The sequence below is a fragment of the Cervus canadensis genome, chromosome 3, assembly GCF_019320065.1.
Source record: "Cervus canadensis isolate Bull #8, Minnesota chromosome 3, ASM1932006v1, whole genome shotgun sequence".
NCBI classification, from domain to species: domain Eukaryota; kingdom Metazoa; phylum Chordata; class Mammalia; order Artiodactyla; family Cervidae; genus Cervus; species Cervus canadensis.
In genome coordinates, this window is record NC_057388.1 from 100,259,217 (window position 1) to 100,275,558 (window position 16,342).

At 45.5% G+C, this 16,342-nt stretch overlaps 2 gene segments (V, D, J or C); both read left to right on the plus strand.

Moving 5' to 3' along the window:
• Positions 1-5,677: 5,677 nt before the first annotated feature.
• Positions 5,678-7,519, plus strand: LOC122437877. The segment is given in 3 exon segments: positions 5,678-5,751; positions 5,848-6,281; positions 7,449-7,519. Coding segments are annotated over 3 exon segments (554 nt in total).
• Positions 7,520-10,387: 2,868 nt separating this feature from the next.
• Positions 10,388-11,031, plus strand: LOC122437878. The segment is given in 2 exon segments: positions 10,388-10,508; positions 10,628-11,031. Coding segments are annotated over 2 exon segments (453 nt in total).
• Positions 11,032-16,342: the final 5,311 nt, after the last annotated feature.

Consider the following 16,342-nt stretch of genomic DNA (forward strand, 5'->3'; position numbering starts at 1 on the left):
GGCCAGGCCCTCTCTCCTGAAGGAAAAGTGAATGGGCAAGACCCTTAAGGAGAAATGGAATAGATCATGTGCACAGAGAAATCCCAAATTATTCAACATAATTATTGCAAAAGCTTAGAGAACACTTAAAAGAGCACTTGTGCCTGAAACACTGTCATAGGGAATTTAAAATTGCTAAGAGAATGGATGAGACATTACAGTAGTTTGAAGTTATTCTTCCTTCTTACCATCAGGATAGGAAGAGAGGAACAATATCTATAGTAGAAAGTTCTTCTATGCTTCTTCCTATGCGACGGGCATTCCACTAGATGCTGAACACGTTCCATTAGTACTCCATATTACAGACAAGGAAACTAAAGAAGAAAACTTGTATGTAATTTTCCAAAAGTCACCCAGCTAAAAAATGGTGGGAAAGGATCCAAACACAAGAAATTTGAGGCCAGATTCTTTTTAATCATTTGCAAACCACTAATAAACAAAATCGAAATTATAGGTTCACTAAACTAGAGAAAGAAAGATACATCTTTAGGAAAAGTGCTAAAATCTTAGAAGGCTCAGTGTGCTTATGTGGAAGGAAAAGGCAGCCTCCAGTCAGGAGAGACAGATTTTAAAGGGAAGGGGGAATGCATTTGGGCTCAACTGCTCTCAAAGTTGTTAGAAAAGACAGAACTGTTTTCTTAGTTGTTACCTAGGTTGACAAGATAACTGGGCCCCCCAAAGCCCTTTGGGAAGATTCTCTGGAGGAGGACATGGCAACCTACTCCAGTATTCTTGCCTAGAGAATCCCCGTGGACAGAGGACCCTGGTAGGTTGTGGTCCATGCAACAAAGAGTGGCACACGGCTGAGCTACTAAGCGCACACAAAGCAAAGTCCTTGAGAAATAAATGCACAGTCTCAGAGGTCACAGGGAAGATAGGAATGACTCTGAAAATCAACCTGATTGAAGGGCTAAGTACAATCTGGACAGTATTGGAAGGGATTGAATTGAAAATGTTCACATTATTGTACGAACATTATCTATAGGTTATTTTAAAGGGCCATGCCTAATACACTTACAAAATTATGATTCCTATGAAAGGTTTAGGAAAAAACAGGATATATTAAAGCAAAAGTATGCAAAACAAGAGAATGCCTTGTAGATGGGGTTGCTCAACAGAGGAAATTGAAGATATGCAATATTTGTTTTAATAGTGTTTGTTTTAGAAGACTCAGAGCTTAATTTCACATTTCTCACTAGGGAAGACAGCAGAGATAAAAAAAAATCTAGAAGAACATATTAAAGAAATTAATGATTTGGGCCAGGATACAAACATAACATTAAAGAAGGTATTCAATTCCAGTGACTGCTGCTAACACCACTGTGTCTGAGGAGAAACAGAATGAATTTTAAAGGTATTTATAATTTTGAGAACTTCAATTAAATCTTTCTTAAAGGATTAGGTAATCACGGAGGGAAATAAGATGATTAAATTGGGATCTTTCTTGTAGAAATAAAATGCTGTAATGGAAATACTATTCAAAGCCTGGAGCATTCCAGATTTGAAAAAAGAGTGTGAATTGATGAAAAAAAATTAATGACTTAGATTGCTGTTTTCTAGAATTTCATAACGGAAGTAGTACTTATTTAAGTTTGGGGCGACTTTGAGTATTGGCATTTAATCATTGGTAGCTCATCATGATGTCATTTTTTTTAAAGGTTTTTTCTTTTGGATGTGGACCATTTGTAAAGTCTTTATTGAATTTGTTACAACATTGCTTCTGTGTTATCTCTTGGTTGTTTGGCCTTGAAGCATGTGAGACCTTACCTCCCTGGATAGGGATCAAACCCATACCCCCTGCATTGGAAAGTGAAGTCTTAACCGCTGAGCCACCTCGGAAGTCCCTATGATGTCATGTAAGCGTGTCCTGGAACCTCTGTTTGGTCATAATGGGAAATACAGCAGGAGAGACTGGAGAGGGAAAGGGAAACGGATAGCTGATTCCCAGTGTTTCCGCCAGCCTGGCCTGTGAGTTCTTTAGTTACTATACTGCTGTGCACCATCTCATGTTCTGTGAGGCCCAGCTTAATTGCCCCCTGTGGCTCCAGGAGTAGATCCCAAAGAGCAGTAATTAATACTGGGGGGAGCCCCTTAAGAAGGTGGAAATAGACTTATCCTACCAGATGGCTCATCTCTTGTTGATCGTGGACGCAATGGTCGAGTTCAAGGTGTTGAGAGAACACAAATCTTGAGAGTCTTAGGGGAACATCTAATGCCCACTTTCATCTCCAGGAGTTCCTAGAGCAATACCCTAGACCCTCTGCCATCCCCTCCCTCTTCTCTTTGGTAAGAGAACTGAGTTACTGATTAGAGATTTTTTAAAGGAGGAACTCAGCAGGTCAGACCAAACCTTCCTACTTCTATCTTCTGTTTGTCTTCTGTTTGCAAGGAAGATGCTTTCTATTCTCCTGGCTCAGAATTACGGTAAAATTAGTGAGCAGACTGTATTCAGTGGGGAAGACTGGCTGCTGGGGAAACAGTAGTCAGGGGTGTACATTCATCTCAGAGGATACGAGCTACCACTCGGCGACACATCTTAGCCCCGCCTTTACTGGAGCCAATGCTGATGTTTGAATTTTGGTTTGACTTCAGTCTCTCTCTTTCTCAAGTGTTTTATCTGAGAAACAGGATTATTTTTGAACTTCTAAAACACAAACACAAATAACTCCCCATTGTCTACACACCAATGTAACAAGCGGAGTTCACCTTGGGTCTTGCCAAAAGTTCATTTCTAGTGACCCTGCCCAGATGGCCACCAGGAGATGCTGTGGTTCCACATTCCTTGGTGGCTTGCTGGAAGAACTGGGAGAACTGCCTGACAGTGGGGGTTAGAGAGAAGCTCTAAATCTCATGGTCTCTGAATCACGAACCTGATTTGCAGACACTGAGCAGGTGTTGGAGACAGAAAGGTAGGGACCAACGACATCTATTCTTGTGCAAATGGGTGAAGACCCACAGTGAGCACGGACTCAGAGGCAAGCCTTGGATGGACTGTACAGTCCATGGGGTTGCAAAGAGTCGGACACGACTGAGTGACTTTCCTTTTCATTTCCATTTCATTTTCCTTCCATTTCACTTTCTGGGATGGTTGCCATGTAAAGGAGCCAGTGATACATGAATCGTTAACACCATGCAGTCCAAATTTATATGTGTGTGTGTGTGTGAGACAAGTGCACAAGAAACAGAACCTGTGCGATTCCCATCCCCCTTTATCCTCAACCCAAGTCTCATTAACCCACAGAGATGTGTGTTTAGGTGGGTCATAGGTAGATTGCAAAGAGTATGGGCAATATTCTAGTAGATGCCTCATGATACTGCAAGTATTCTGTGGAACGAGAGGGCTGAGTAGGGGACATCTTGGTGACTTTAAGAGATGTCCCCTTAATGGTTAAAGAAATGGCCTTAATGGAAAGGAAGATCTTGTTTTTCTGTAAGCTAATGCAGATCATCGAGCCAGCTCTCTGCTAAATTACTGAAAAAATTTAGAAAATAAGTCCCCAAGGTCATTTCTCTCTGCTCCAGGGGGGCACCTCTTGAGCCTGTCAAGATGTGGGAGGAAAAGGAGATGGTAAATTTTTGTGTCCTGATAGAAGGAAAGCAAAACAGTTCCTGTGTCAGGACATAAGAGAAGCTATTGGAATGGGCTTCCCTCTAAACCCAGCCTGGTCCCATCCTACCACTGTTGGGGGCCTTTATGGCAGGGCCCCAAGGAGGACAGCTTGACAATGTTCTGAGTTAGAGGGGCCCCGAGCCTTCAGAAGTCCAAAAGTACGTCTGTATAAGCAGAAAATGTACCAGGGCCTGGGGTGACCCTAAGACTGATTTTTCTCTCCACTAGAGATTGGAGCACTTAAGAGGTAACTGGCTCACTCATATTCTGAACTTGTTGTAGTCTCACAGCTTCTCTGTTTCACAACATTTTGTATTCTACAGAAGATAAGTCCTGGATAGGAGTCAGAAAATTCACATGCTGAATGCTGTGTACTGACTTGCAATGTTTTCTATTTGTCTCTGCTGTTATTGCCCCTCCTAAAGAATCTGCCTGTCAATGCAGGAGACATGGGTTCGATCCCTGAATTGGGAAGATCCCCTGGAGAAGGAAATGGCAACCCACTCAATATTCTTGTTGGAAAATCCCATGGACAGAGGATCCTGGCAGGCTGCAGTCCAAGGGATTGCAAGAGTCAGATATGACTTTGCAACTAAGCAACAGCAACAAAAAACCCTGTGTCCAGCTCTGCGTTCTTCAACCTCAGGTTGCAAGATGCTCTCCTGAAGCAAGTAAACACTGGACCAGGGAGTGGGCACTGCTGATTCTATAAAACCAAGAAAGTTTCACTATCATAATATTTCCAAGTAGGCAGTCATATGTTTCTGTCTCTTGACAGACTCCCAAGTTTGGGGAGTTGAGGAATGTGTCTCTGTGCCAACAGCCAAGACATGGAGCTAATGTTTTCCATTCCCTCTGTAAACAGAAGTCTTACTACACTCCATACCCCCAAGAGCTGGGTCATTTTCCAGAGTCTCATCCTCACTACCAGAAAGAGCTCATTTATGAGTATTGGTTGCCTTAGTACAAGGAGAGTCAAGTGTTAACCATCAAAGAACCTTTTAGAGCTTTGCTAGGGGTTGAAGAGGGTTAGAATGGACTGAGAGAGCTTTATTACGGTTCCTCAAAGAAGGTCAAAGCCCTCATTTTTCACTGCACAACCCACACGAGGACCTGCAGGATTAAGGCAATTCTGAGGTTCACCACAGAGGTAAGATGGCTTCCCTGGTGTTTCAGACAGTAAAAAAACTGCCTGCAATGCAGGAGACCCAGGTTCAATCCCTGGATTGGGAAGAACCCCTGGAGAAGGAAATGGCAACCCACTCTAGTAGTCTTGCCTGGAGAATTCCATAGACAGAGGAGCTTAGCAGGCTATAGTCCACGGGGTCGCAAAGAGCCGGACACAACTGAGTGACTGACACATTCTCTTTCTTTTTATGAGGTAAGATGGAGCCCCTTCATGGAAAAGGTGCAGACATACAGAGGCCCTGTGCTGCGGGCTGGGGATTATGTAGCATAAGGGCATTGGTCTCTAGCTTTTGCTGGGAATAAAATCTTCACAAGCCAGTCCCTTTCTAGGGTTTCCATTTATGCCCCTTAGAGATGAGCACAGTGGCCAAGTACAAAGGCTTTGGGAGGAATCTGTGGCAAAGCTCTAACTCGGCAAGGATTTATTTTGATTTTCTATATCCAGGTGATAGGGAATGCCAGCAAGAGGCATGTTGAAGGTCTTAATATGTAAAGAGTAATTTACTGATGTCTGGAATTTGTGGTGCTGGTGGTACATTTAAGCAGAAACATTTAATGGACCGTTGACATATGACACATCGGAGAAGGCCAGAGGGGTGGGAACACCAGGGCTGGGAGAGGCGGCCGCTGGAGAAGGTGCTTGGGGGGTCTGTGAATGAGCCAGTACACCCTAGAAGAGTTGGGACCTGTTCATTCATTGCAGAGAATGAACGCTCACCTTTGGAAGGAGGTCGCCCGAGCAGGGTCAGAGTGTCGTGTCCCTGCCAGGTGCCTCTCCGCCTTGTGGAGGACTCAGAAGCCCCACCTTTCTGTTCACACCCACGAGAGCCCCATCTGGGTGAAGCGTCCTCCTGCTGGCATCGCCATGGCCACCACGCTCCTCTGCTGTGTGGCCCTGTGTCTCCTGGGAGTAGGTACGTCCTCAGAAATAATCTGCATTCTTGGATATTTCCCGTTATTATTCCAATCATGCTTGTTATTCTGTCCCCAAACTCTGTCCCTCTCCACAGGGCCCACAGATGCTGGAGTCACCCAGATCCCTAGGCATGAGGTGACAGAAAAGGGACAGGCAGTCACTTTGAGTTGTGAGCCGATTAAAAGCCACACTGCCCTTTATTGGTACAGACAGACCTCAGTGCGGGGACTGGAGTTCCTGATTTATTTCAACAACCAAGAGCCTGTGGATGAGTCAGGGATGCCCAAGGACCGATTCTCAGCTAAGATGCCTAACGCGTCTCCACTCTGAAGATCCAGCCCACGGATCCTGGGGACTCGGCCACGTACCTCTGTGCCAGCAGCAAAGACACAGCGCTGCAGAATCACCCCTTCCTGAGCAGAAAACCTCTGCTTCCCCTTCCGGCTCAGGCCCTAGCGTCATCAGCTGTCTTCCTAGGCTTCTCCCCTAGCAGCCCAGCGCCTCAGTGTTCTAATGACCCTAGGGAAGGCAAGAGCAGAATGAAACAACCCATCACATTAGGAAACACGTGAGGGGACAGTAGAGGGCTTGGTTTCTGGCATTTCTCACACATTTCCCACAGAGGCTGACAGTCCATTTGTTGTTGTCATTGTTTGATCACTCAGTCATGTCCGACTCTCTGCAACCCCATGGACTGTAGCACGCCCTGCTTCCCTGTTCTTCACCACATCCCGGAGCTTGCACAAACTCATGTCCATTGATTCAGTGATGCCATCCAACCATTTTGTCCTCTGTAATCCCCTTCTCCTCCTCCTGACAGTCCAAGGCTAAGGGTAAATCTCACCCACTGGGCTTTCAAGTGATTATATAACCATCAGATAAACTCAGTTTGAAAGGGCTTCTACAAAATACTTGACTGGTGATCCTCAAAAGGGCTTCCCAGGTGGTGCTACTGGTAAAGAACCTGCTTGCTAATGCAGAAGACATAAGAGTCGTGGGTTTGATCCCTAAGTTGGGAAGATCCCCTGGAGAAGGGCATGGCAATCCACTCTAGCATTCTTGCTTGGAGAATCCCATGGACAGAGGAGCCTGGTGGGCTACAGTCCATAGAGTCACACAGAGTTGGATATGACTGAGCAACTGAGCATGCACACATGATTCTCAAAAGAGTCAAAATCATTTACAATAAGAAAAGACTAAGAAACTCTCATGGCTTGAAGGAATCTAAGAAGACAGGTCATCTAAATGTTCTGTGGTGTCCTGGATTAGAACTTGAAACAGAACAGTAGAAAAAAGTGGGAAATCTGAGTTTAGCCTGTAGCTGACTTGTGCGTATGTTAAATCCTTGGTTCCGAGCAAAGAATCATGCTTATGCATGATGTTTCCAACAGGGGAAGTTGGATGAAAGGTGGAGAGGAACCATAATATCTTTACAACTCATGGGAAATAAATTCTCCAGTGTTGAGTCTCCAGAGTCCCTGCTAAACCAACAAGGGATGTTGCTGTTAATTATCCTGTTCCCCAGGCTCAGGGCACTCAGACAGATCCAGACTCAGCTGCTGCTGAGTGCTCCAGTGCTTTCTGAACATCGGGTAGGGCAATGTAGGCTGAGCAGAAGCCTGCGATGTGGAAGTCCACCACCAGGGCTGGCCCCCTGCTTCTCTGAGGCGCCCCTTCTGTCCCCTCCGCACACAGCTGCCACGCACAGTGGGGTCACTGACTCCGTCATCGCCAGCTGCTGCGAGCTGACAAACACTGACACCTAACAGTGAAGAGAATGTGTTGCAGATTTATATACAAAGGGCTCAAGTTGATTGATTTAGTATTATGGGGAAATGACACCCATAAAAATTCCCCAACTGATCAGCAGAACATTTTGTATTGTGTGGCAGGCTGAATAATGACCTCTGGCCCACCCCACCGTCCCAAAGACACCCATATATTCATCCCTGGAACCTGTGGATGTTGTGGCAAAAATGGACTTTATAGATGTGATTCAGTTAAGACGTTGAGAAGGGGCATTTATCTGGGATTATCCAACTGGGCCTTAATAAGACCATGTGTGTCTTTATCAGAGGGAGGCAGAGGAGATTTGATACAAATAGAAGAGGAAGTAGCAAGGTAACCACAGAGGCAAAGGTCGAACCCATAGGAGGTCAATACCTAGTTAAATGCATAAACAGGCCAGTTTTTTTGATGTCAGGTTTTCCTGATCATCCCTCAAAGGCAGCCTTCTTTGGGGAAAAATAAGCGGGCTCTTTCTTCTATGCTTCTGTTTCCCTAGAGGGAGCCACTGAGACCGTGGACGCCTGCTCACAGGGTGATGTCAGCGCCAGCCCACATAGGGACCCAGAGACATGGATCTGCTTTCATTTCTGCTCCTACACGCAAGTTCCCTCATCCGGAAAAGCTCTCATCTTCCTCTGGATCCTGCCATGCTCTCCAGCCTTCTCCGCTTAGCATCGCTGTGTCTCCTGGGAGCAAGTGAGTCCTCAGAAACACGAACATCTCCACGGGGCCCTTTTCCTGTCTATCCCGGTCACGTATGTTCTTGTCTTCTCCCGCAGGGTACATATCACCTGAAGTCGCCCAGTCCCCCAGCCACAGGGTCATAGAGAAGAAGCAGGCTGTGAATCTGCGTTGTGACCCTATTTCTGGACATGATTCTCTCTTTTGGTACTACCATGCTGTGGGGAAAGAAATGAAGCTTCTGATTTACTTCATAAGAGAGTCTGTGCAGGACAACCCGGGGATGCCCAAAGGCCGATTCACAGCAGAAAGGACGGAAGGGACGTCTTCTACGATGAGGGTCCACTCTGAGGAGCTGGGTGACTTGGGAGTTTATTTCTGTGCCAGCAGCCGAGACACAGCGCTTCAGAGTTCCGTCCTTGCTGTGCAAAACCACATCCTATCCACTCCTCTCAAGTCAGGCAGCCCTGGACTAGTCAGTCTTTCTCTGTGCCGCCTCCCCAAGGAAGAGAGAAGGGGAAGAACTGGAATTAACCACTGAAACTCAAGAGTATTTTTAAAAAATTTAACTGGGGATATCTGCGACTTGGGAGACTCCTGGGGCTCCTCATAGAGAAGGCAATCTATGCAAATTTATTTGCTTTAATTTATCTTATTGAAATATAGATGATTTGCAATGTTGTGTTAATTTCTATTGTACAGCAGTGACTCGAGTTACACACACACACATATACATTACATTCTTTTCATATTCTTTCCATTATGCTTCATCACAGGATATTTAATAAAGTTCCCTGTGCTGTATAGTGGGTCTTTTTGTCTATCCATTCTATACATACTAGTTTGCATCTGCTAGTCCCAAACTCCCAATTCATATGCAAATCGATTTGTGTGTGTGTGTGTGTGTGTGTGTGTGATCCTGATGTAAAACACAGTGGGTTTCTTGCCTACCTTGGTGCTCTGATCTAAAAAGAATTGTGATGCTGATTGTAGCCACATCTTTATATCCCTTATTACATCATACACAAGTGTCCCTGACAGAAATAAAAATCGTGACTCAAAATGCATTTACTCTTTTAGTTTGCTCCCTGATAAAGGAGATGATAAGTTTAAGTTACATTTGTCTAGCACACATCCATTATCAAATATTTTAAAAAGTTCATTTTTGAGTGGAATAACCAGATCCATTATCATCAGGATAATTTTCCTTTATCTGTAGGGTCTGATTTTTCTAACGTAAAAAGCACGGGTTAGTGCTAAATGTTAATGTGTGTCAGCCCCTCCCGACCATGTGTGAGGTCGGGTCCAGTGGCTGCACTAGGGCGCCAGCATCTTGGTGAGGCTAGTTCACTGGTGTGGTGGCCTGATCCTTCCAGATGCAGTCAGAGCAGAATGAGGGCCTGGATACATCTCTAAGCCCTAATGTGACTCACCTTCACCCTTCGCCCAGATTTGCTTGGACCAGTGTAGGAAGGCTGCTTCTAGGCACATTTCTACTGGCCATAAGGAGGCATTCTTTTATCACTGATGGCTAAAAGGTGTACATATTTCTTTGGTACTCTCTGAAAAGTGGTCATAAATAAAGGGATTCCAGGACCTGGTTTCTGCATGGTGAGGAGAAGAGAGTTTGCAAGCATCAGTCACTCATCTGCGATGAGGAGGACAAAACACAGACATTATCTCAACAAGATTTCAGCAAAAGCTATTCACATGTTGGGGGCTTCCCAGGTTGCTACTGGTAAAGAACCTACCTGTCACTGCAGGAGATGCAAGAGATGCAGGATCGATCCCTGGGTTGGGAAGATCCTCTGGAGAAGGAAGTGGCTACCCACACCAGTACTCTTGCCTGGAGAACCCCATGGACAGAAGAGCCTGGTGAGCTAGGGTCCACGGAGTCACAAAGAGTCAGACATGACTGCATGGCTTAGCACAGCACACACATTCACGTGCTGAGGGACCTCTGAACTATCCTATAGGAAAAAAGAAATGAGTGAGATGGAGAGGCCAGGATGGAATGGGGCAGATGTGGGAACAGGGGCAGATAAGGGAACATCACCTTTACTCTATACCTGATCCGGCCAAGCCCAGATGCCCCTGTCAAGCAGGAAGCTGTGTACGTTATCAGTGAGGGTGTCCTTGTGCTGCTGACATTGACGTCACAGGCAGACTGCCTGTCTGTCTCTCAACCCAGAGACCAGAGTCTGGAACAGAGGTCTCCTTCCTGTCCCAGCCCTGCCATGGAGCCCAGGCTTCTTCTCTGCATGGCCCTGTGTCTCCTGGGAGCAGGTAAGTCCTGGTCAGAAAGGACGTCTCTAAAGCTTGTCCCCAGTTCTGTGCATTTCGTTTAAGGCAACAACATGACCCTCTTCTGCACTCCGTCTCTAAACCTTCCTCCTCCTCCGCAGGTCACGTGGGAGCCATGGTCATTCAGAACCCAAGATACCTGGTTACCGGGATGGGAAAACCAGTGAACCTGAGCTGTTCTCAGAATATGAAGCATGATGTCATGTACTGGTACCAACAGAAGCCAAGCCAAGCACCAAAACTGCTGTTGTACTACTATGATAAACAAATCACCAGGGAAAAAACCACCTCTGAGAACTTCCAGTCCAGCCGGCCTAACACCTCTTTCTGTTCTCTTGACATCCGCTCGGCAGGCCTGGGGGACTCAGCTGTGTATCTCTGTGCCAGCAGCAGAGACACAGAGCTGAAGCCTTCCCTCCCCTCTGTTCATAAACCTCTGCTTCCCAGAGCCGAGTCCCCTCTAGACCTGCCTTCCCCCCGGCAACCACAAGAGGAAGTGGTTTAAGGCTGTCATTATCTCCTCTGTAGATAGAAGTTGAATCTAAACCTACAAAAGCCATTAACAGTTATGCCAGGAGTGGAAAAGTGGTTAATCTCACCCAATATTCAGTTGGTGGTAATTTCCCTGGATCACCCCTTCTGTTCTCTTCAGTAGAGTAATAGAACCTTTTTTCTTGGTTGTTTCTTTTAAAGTCCGAGTGGTTGAGTCAGAAACATGTTTAAGGACAGACCCAGGCAAGAGGTAACACCATTCCCCTGCATTCTCGCCATTAGAGGAAACTGCCCTCCTAAGCGTGTGAATGCAGTCTCACTGTTTTCTTATCAAGTAGGGAAAATTGATGGTGATGGTCTAGTTGCTAAGTCGTGTCTGACTCTTGCAACCCCATGGACTGTAGCCCATCAGACTCCTCTGTCCATGGGATTTCCCTGGCAAGAATACTGGAGTGCATTTCTTTCTCCTCTTCCCAACCTAGGGATCAAACCCAGGTCTCCTGCACTAAGCTGGGTCTCCTGCATTGCAGGCGGATTCTTTACCAACTGAGCCACCAGGGAAGCCCGGGGAAAATTAGAACTGCTAAAAATTTGTGCCAGATTTGAAGACACGTGAATTGCCTGGGACACGCATTATGCACAGTGCCTCTATCTATTTTTCCTGGTATAAATCCATCTATGAACCATTTAAGTGGCACAAATAGGTCTCATGTCAAAATTGAGAAGCAGCACTGTGGAAATTACTAGAGTTTGCCCTGTCTTTTTAATATTAATAAAAATACCAAACACCACAGTTTGTTTGAAACAAAAGGGATTTCTGCACTCTACTATGAACAGCTTTCTGAAAGCCAGTATGTGTCTTATGTCCTTTACTAGGTTGAAATATTTATGGTGACTGATTAAATAAGTGGATGCATGAGTGAATAAAGTTCATCAGTACAGAAAGGAATTGGCATCTGCTAGCTGTGAGATGCCTGATTCAGAAGATGAGAATGTTTTAATGCTGTGTCCCTGTTTTAATGCTGAAGGACACAGATATTCTTACTATGCAATAATGTATTACATCACTGCATATAGGCACCAATATCACAGGTGTCCAAGTCTTTAATCAAGAGACCAAGAAGTACTGCCCTAGATCCAGTTCTGGTGATGTTAGGTAAAAATCAGAGAAGCTGAAAACTGGCATCTGAGTCACCCACCATCTAACTTCCATGTTCTACTTTCCTCTTCCTTAACCCAGCATGCATTTGCACCGCTTTTCTTATGAGTGATTAAACCCTTTGTCTATTTATTCATCTACCCAGATATCAAATTTTTCCTCTATAAAATGAGACGTTGGGCCTCGATTAATCTAAGGCCGCTCACATTTTATGGCTCCATGGTACAGTCTAGAAAACTGACTCATCCTGAGTGCAATGGCCAAAGAATTCCACCAGGGGGGCGGCAGATGAGGGCCCCCTTTCCTTCCCCAAATATTCCACCTCCTCTTGAATAAAAGGAGGGGAGAAGTGAAAACCACAGGCTCATCTCATTTCAGGCCCAGGTGAAAGGTGGAAAGATGATACGAGCCAACAAAAGAAAATAAAGGAACGAAAGATAAGAAAAAGTGGAGAGGGGAGTGGTACGAACTGTTTCAGAAGCTAAGAGCCTATAATGAAGGTTATTCATCTCTCAACACTGTCCTCCATACGGCACATTCTAAACTAGGTTGTGTGTATAGTTAAGAAAAGATGCTCCACTCAACTGATGTACAAGATTAGTTCTAGAAACAATATTTTTTTAGAGAAAATGCCTGTTGAAGAGAAGTGGGAAGGAAGCCAAGGAGGCTGGGGAGGCCATCTGACTGGGAGGCAGATCTGACCTTGTAAGGAGAGAGGGAAGGAAGAAAGGAGGAAGGGGAGAAAAAGGAAGGAAGCGAGGAAGGAAGAAGCATAGGGCTATGGCTGCCCTTCTTTAAGTCACAGTAGAGCTCTGAAGCTCTGTGTCGTCGTGGCCTGCCGCTCACCATGGTGGCAGGGACAGTGGCTCACTTCTCTTAGAATGACACCCTTCTGCTCTCTGAGTGGGTTCCCGGGGGGGGTCTTCTTGACTTGCCCCCCAACTCCCAGAATGGGACCTCCACCCTGTGGGCAAGTCAGAAAGAAGGAGACTGGGGCCTTGTGTTCTTGGCCTGTTATTTCTGGAACAGAGTCCGCCCTTTGAATAGGTGCTGGTGGAAGGAGGGAGCACAGACCTCTGGGCTGGACTGCCAGGAACAGAGTTTCTACACCGCAGGTCTGGAGGGGAGGAGCACAGTTGGCAGCTGGCCCCTCCCCAGGAGAAACTCGGGGACCCCTGTGTCCTGGACCGCAGCCCCATGAGCTAGAGCTTCTATCACAGAGCAACAGGGCAAGAGTCACGGCTCAGTGCCGCTGACTCACATGGCTTCTCCCAAGATTTAGGAGATTTTCTCGAGTAACTGTTCCTCCATTTGCTGTATGCTCTTGGGACAGTTTTCAAAGGCTGCAAATGCTTGTTTCTAAATGTTCAGACATCATGCCATTTTCTTTGGAAATCAGGTGTTCAGAGCTTCCTCACGCTGTCATCCTGGAAGTGCTTCTCACCCCAGAACAACTGTTCACATAAACAGGTGGCCAGGCCCTGGATTATAATTTGCCAACCCCAGCTTGAGCCTCATTTTGTCCCACGACAAAAGCATGGCCATTCTGGGAGTACTGGTGAATCTCTTCTGTGCTTTCTCTCTGATGTTTGTTAGTTCTGTTCTACAGAGACACAGACTACCCCTGAATCAAAACAAAGGTTTCTGGAGTTTTTTGCGTAGCTTCTTCCTCTCTGGTAGTCTTCCTCCTAAATTGTAGTTGCTTTGGTTCCCTCTGTCTTCTAACCTCTGTCTCATCACAACATTTACCTTCTCTGTTTTTCCCTTCACACTTGTTATGTGTCTGACTCTTTGTGACCCCATGGACTGCAGCACACCAGGCCTCCCTGTCCATCACCAACTCCTGGAGTCTACTCAAACTCATGTCCATCGAGTCAGTGATGCCATCCAACCATCTCATCCTCTGTCATCCCCTTCTCCTCCCACCTTCAATCTTTCCCAGCATCAGGGTTAGCTCTTCACATCATCCCTCCTCACTGTGTACAGATTTGCCCCCATTCTTTTCTGGTTTCAGAAGAATCAGTCTTGTACTGTCTGTGTTCCAAAGACTGAGTACAGTTGTTTCCTATATTCTATTTTTTCACTTGTACAGAGTAGGATTCTAAAGTTAATGGATAGATTTAGGTTCTGGTGACTGCATTTAATAAAATAACAGACAGGAAATGAGAAATCTAATGGCAGATGATGTGAATGAAGCTGAGGGAAAAGATTTCCAGGACCTAGTGTCTATAGTCTACAGTCAATGCTGTCAGATGCTTCAAAGAGATCAAGCAGCCAGAGAAAAAAATTAAGTTTGGGAGCTTCCCTGGTTGCTCAGTGGTAAACAACCCACCTGCCAATACAAGAGACATGGGTTCGATCCCACATGATGTGGAGCAACGATGCCCATACACCACAACTATTGAGTCTGTGCTCTAGAGCCCAGGAAATGCAACTACTGAGCACATATGCTGCAATTGCTGAAGCCTGAGCACCCTTGAGCCCATGCTCTGAAGCAAGAGACACCACCGCAATGAGAAGCCCACACATCGCATCGAGAGTAGCCCCCATTCTCTGCAACTAGAGAAAAGCCCGCCCAGCAATGAAGACCCAGCACAGCCGAAATTAAATAAATAAAATAATTTCAAAAAATAAGTTTTTGTCCTAGTAAATATGCCATACTAATCTGTAGAGGAATAATTTTATAAGCATAGATAGAGTGGAAATATACCATGAAAAAGCTGAAGATGGCATCTAAAGGAGTGACTCCTTTGTGGCAAAAGCAAACGTCTTTATATACATTTCACTGGGTTCCAGGAAGTGACCACATCACAGAGGAGCCGCTCACAGGGGATGAAAGAGCCTCAGAGAAACCCACTTGCCTCTGCCCTTTTCCTGATGCTGCCATGTGCCCCACATTCACCTGCTTCACTGTCCTTTGTCTCCTGGGTGCAGGTGAGTCCCTGTCTTGATCTGGTCAGTGCCCTGCTCTCAGCCTTTCATCCAGGTCATCAGACTCCCTCCAGGGCTGAGTCTCCTACTTCTGTGTGCTTTCTTCACAGGTTTCCTTGAGGCAGAAGTCACCCAGACTCCAGGGCACCTGGTTCAAGGGAAAGGACTGGATGTGGAAATGTATTGTGTTCCCGAAAAGGGACATATTTATGTTTTCTGGTATCAACAGATCCTGGCAAAAGAATTCAAGTTCTTGATTTCCTTCCAAAATGATAAAGTCTTGGATGATAAAGAGATGCCCAAGAAGAGATTTTTAGCTGAGTGCCCCTCAGACTCACCTTGTAGTCTGAAGATCCAGGCTACAGAGCCGCAGGACTCAGCTATGTATTTCTGTGCCAGCAGTGACTGCACAGTGAGAAATATTGGCTAAGCTTAATACACAAACTCAACCCAGGCTCAGCTCAGGAAGCAGGTGGTATAATAGGTTGAAAGGAAATAACAGACAAGAACTAGAGCAATCTTAAGCCATATGAAAATTTCTTTCAAGACTAAATGTATTATTGTATCTTATAAAATCTTAAAACAAGAACACAGGCATTCTTCTGGAATGAAGTCCCAAAACTGTGATATGGTAGATTTGATGACTCCTTTCTTTATCCAAGTTGTAGGCTTCATTTATTCTCCCTTGTTATAAACTGTCTCCTCTATTTCTTAGATTTCGTAGTAAGCTGTTGTTCAGTCACTCAATCATGTCTGACTCTTTGCGGAGCGGACTACACTCCATGGGCTGCAGCATGCCAGGCTTCCCTGTCCTCACCATCTCCCGGAGCCTGCTCAAACTCATGTCCACTGAGTCAGTGATGCCATCCAACCATCTTGTCCTCTGTCATCCCCTTCTCTTGCCTTCAGTCTTTCCCACATCAGCGTTTTTTCATAGTAAGTAGAAGATTATAGATTCAGATGTCAGCCCTCCAGCCACATTAAGGACCAACTTTATCTCATGTTAGATTCCAAATCTAGAAAATAGGGGAAAAGATGATCCTATTTTACTTGAAAACATGCTTTTGGAAAATACATTAGCCAAAGGGGTTGGGCTATTTTGAACAACATGGCAGCTGAGGCTCTGTCACTTTGACTTTATAGATCAAAAATTGCAGAGAGGAATTCTTTAATTAGGAAGCCAGGACACCCAAGAGATGGTCATCACACATGAGTGTGAAGAAGAATTAATGCA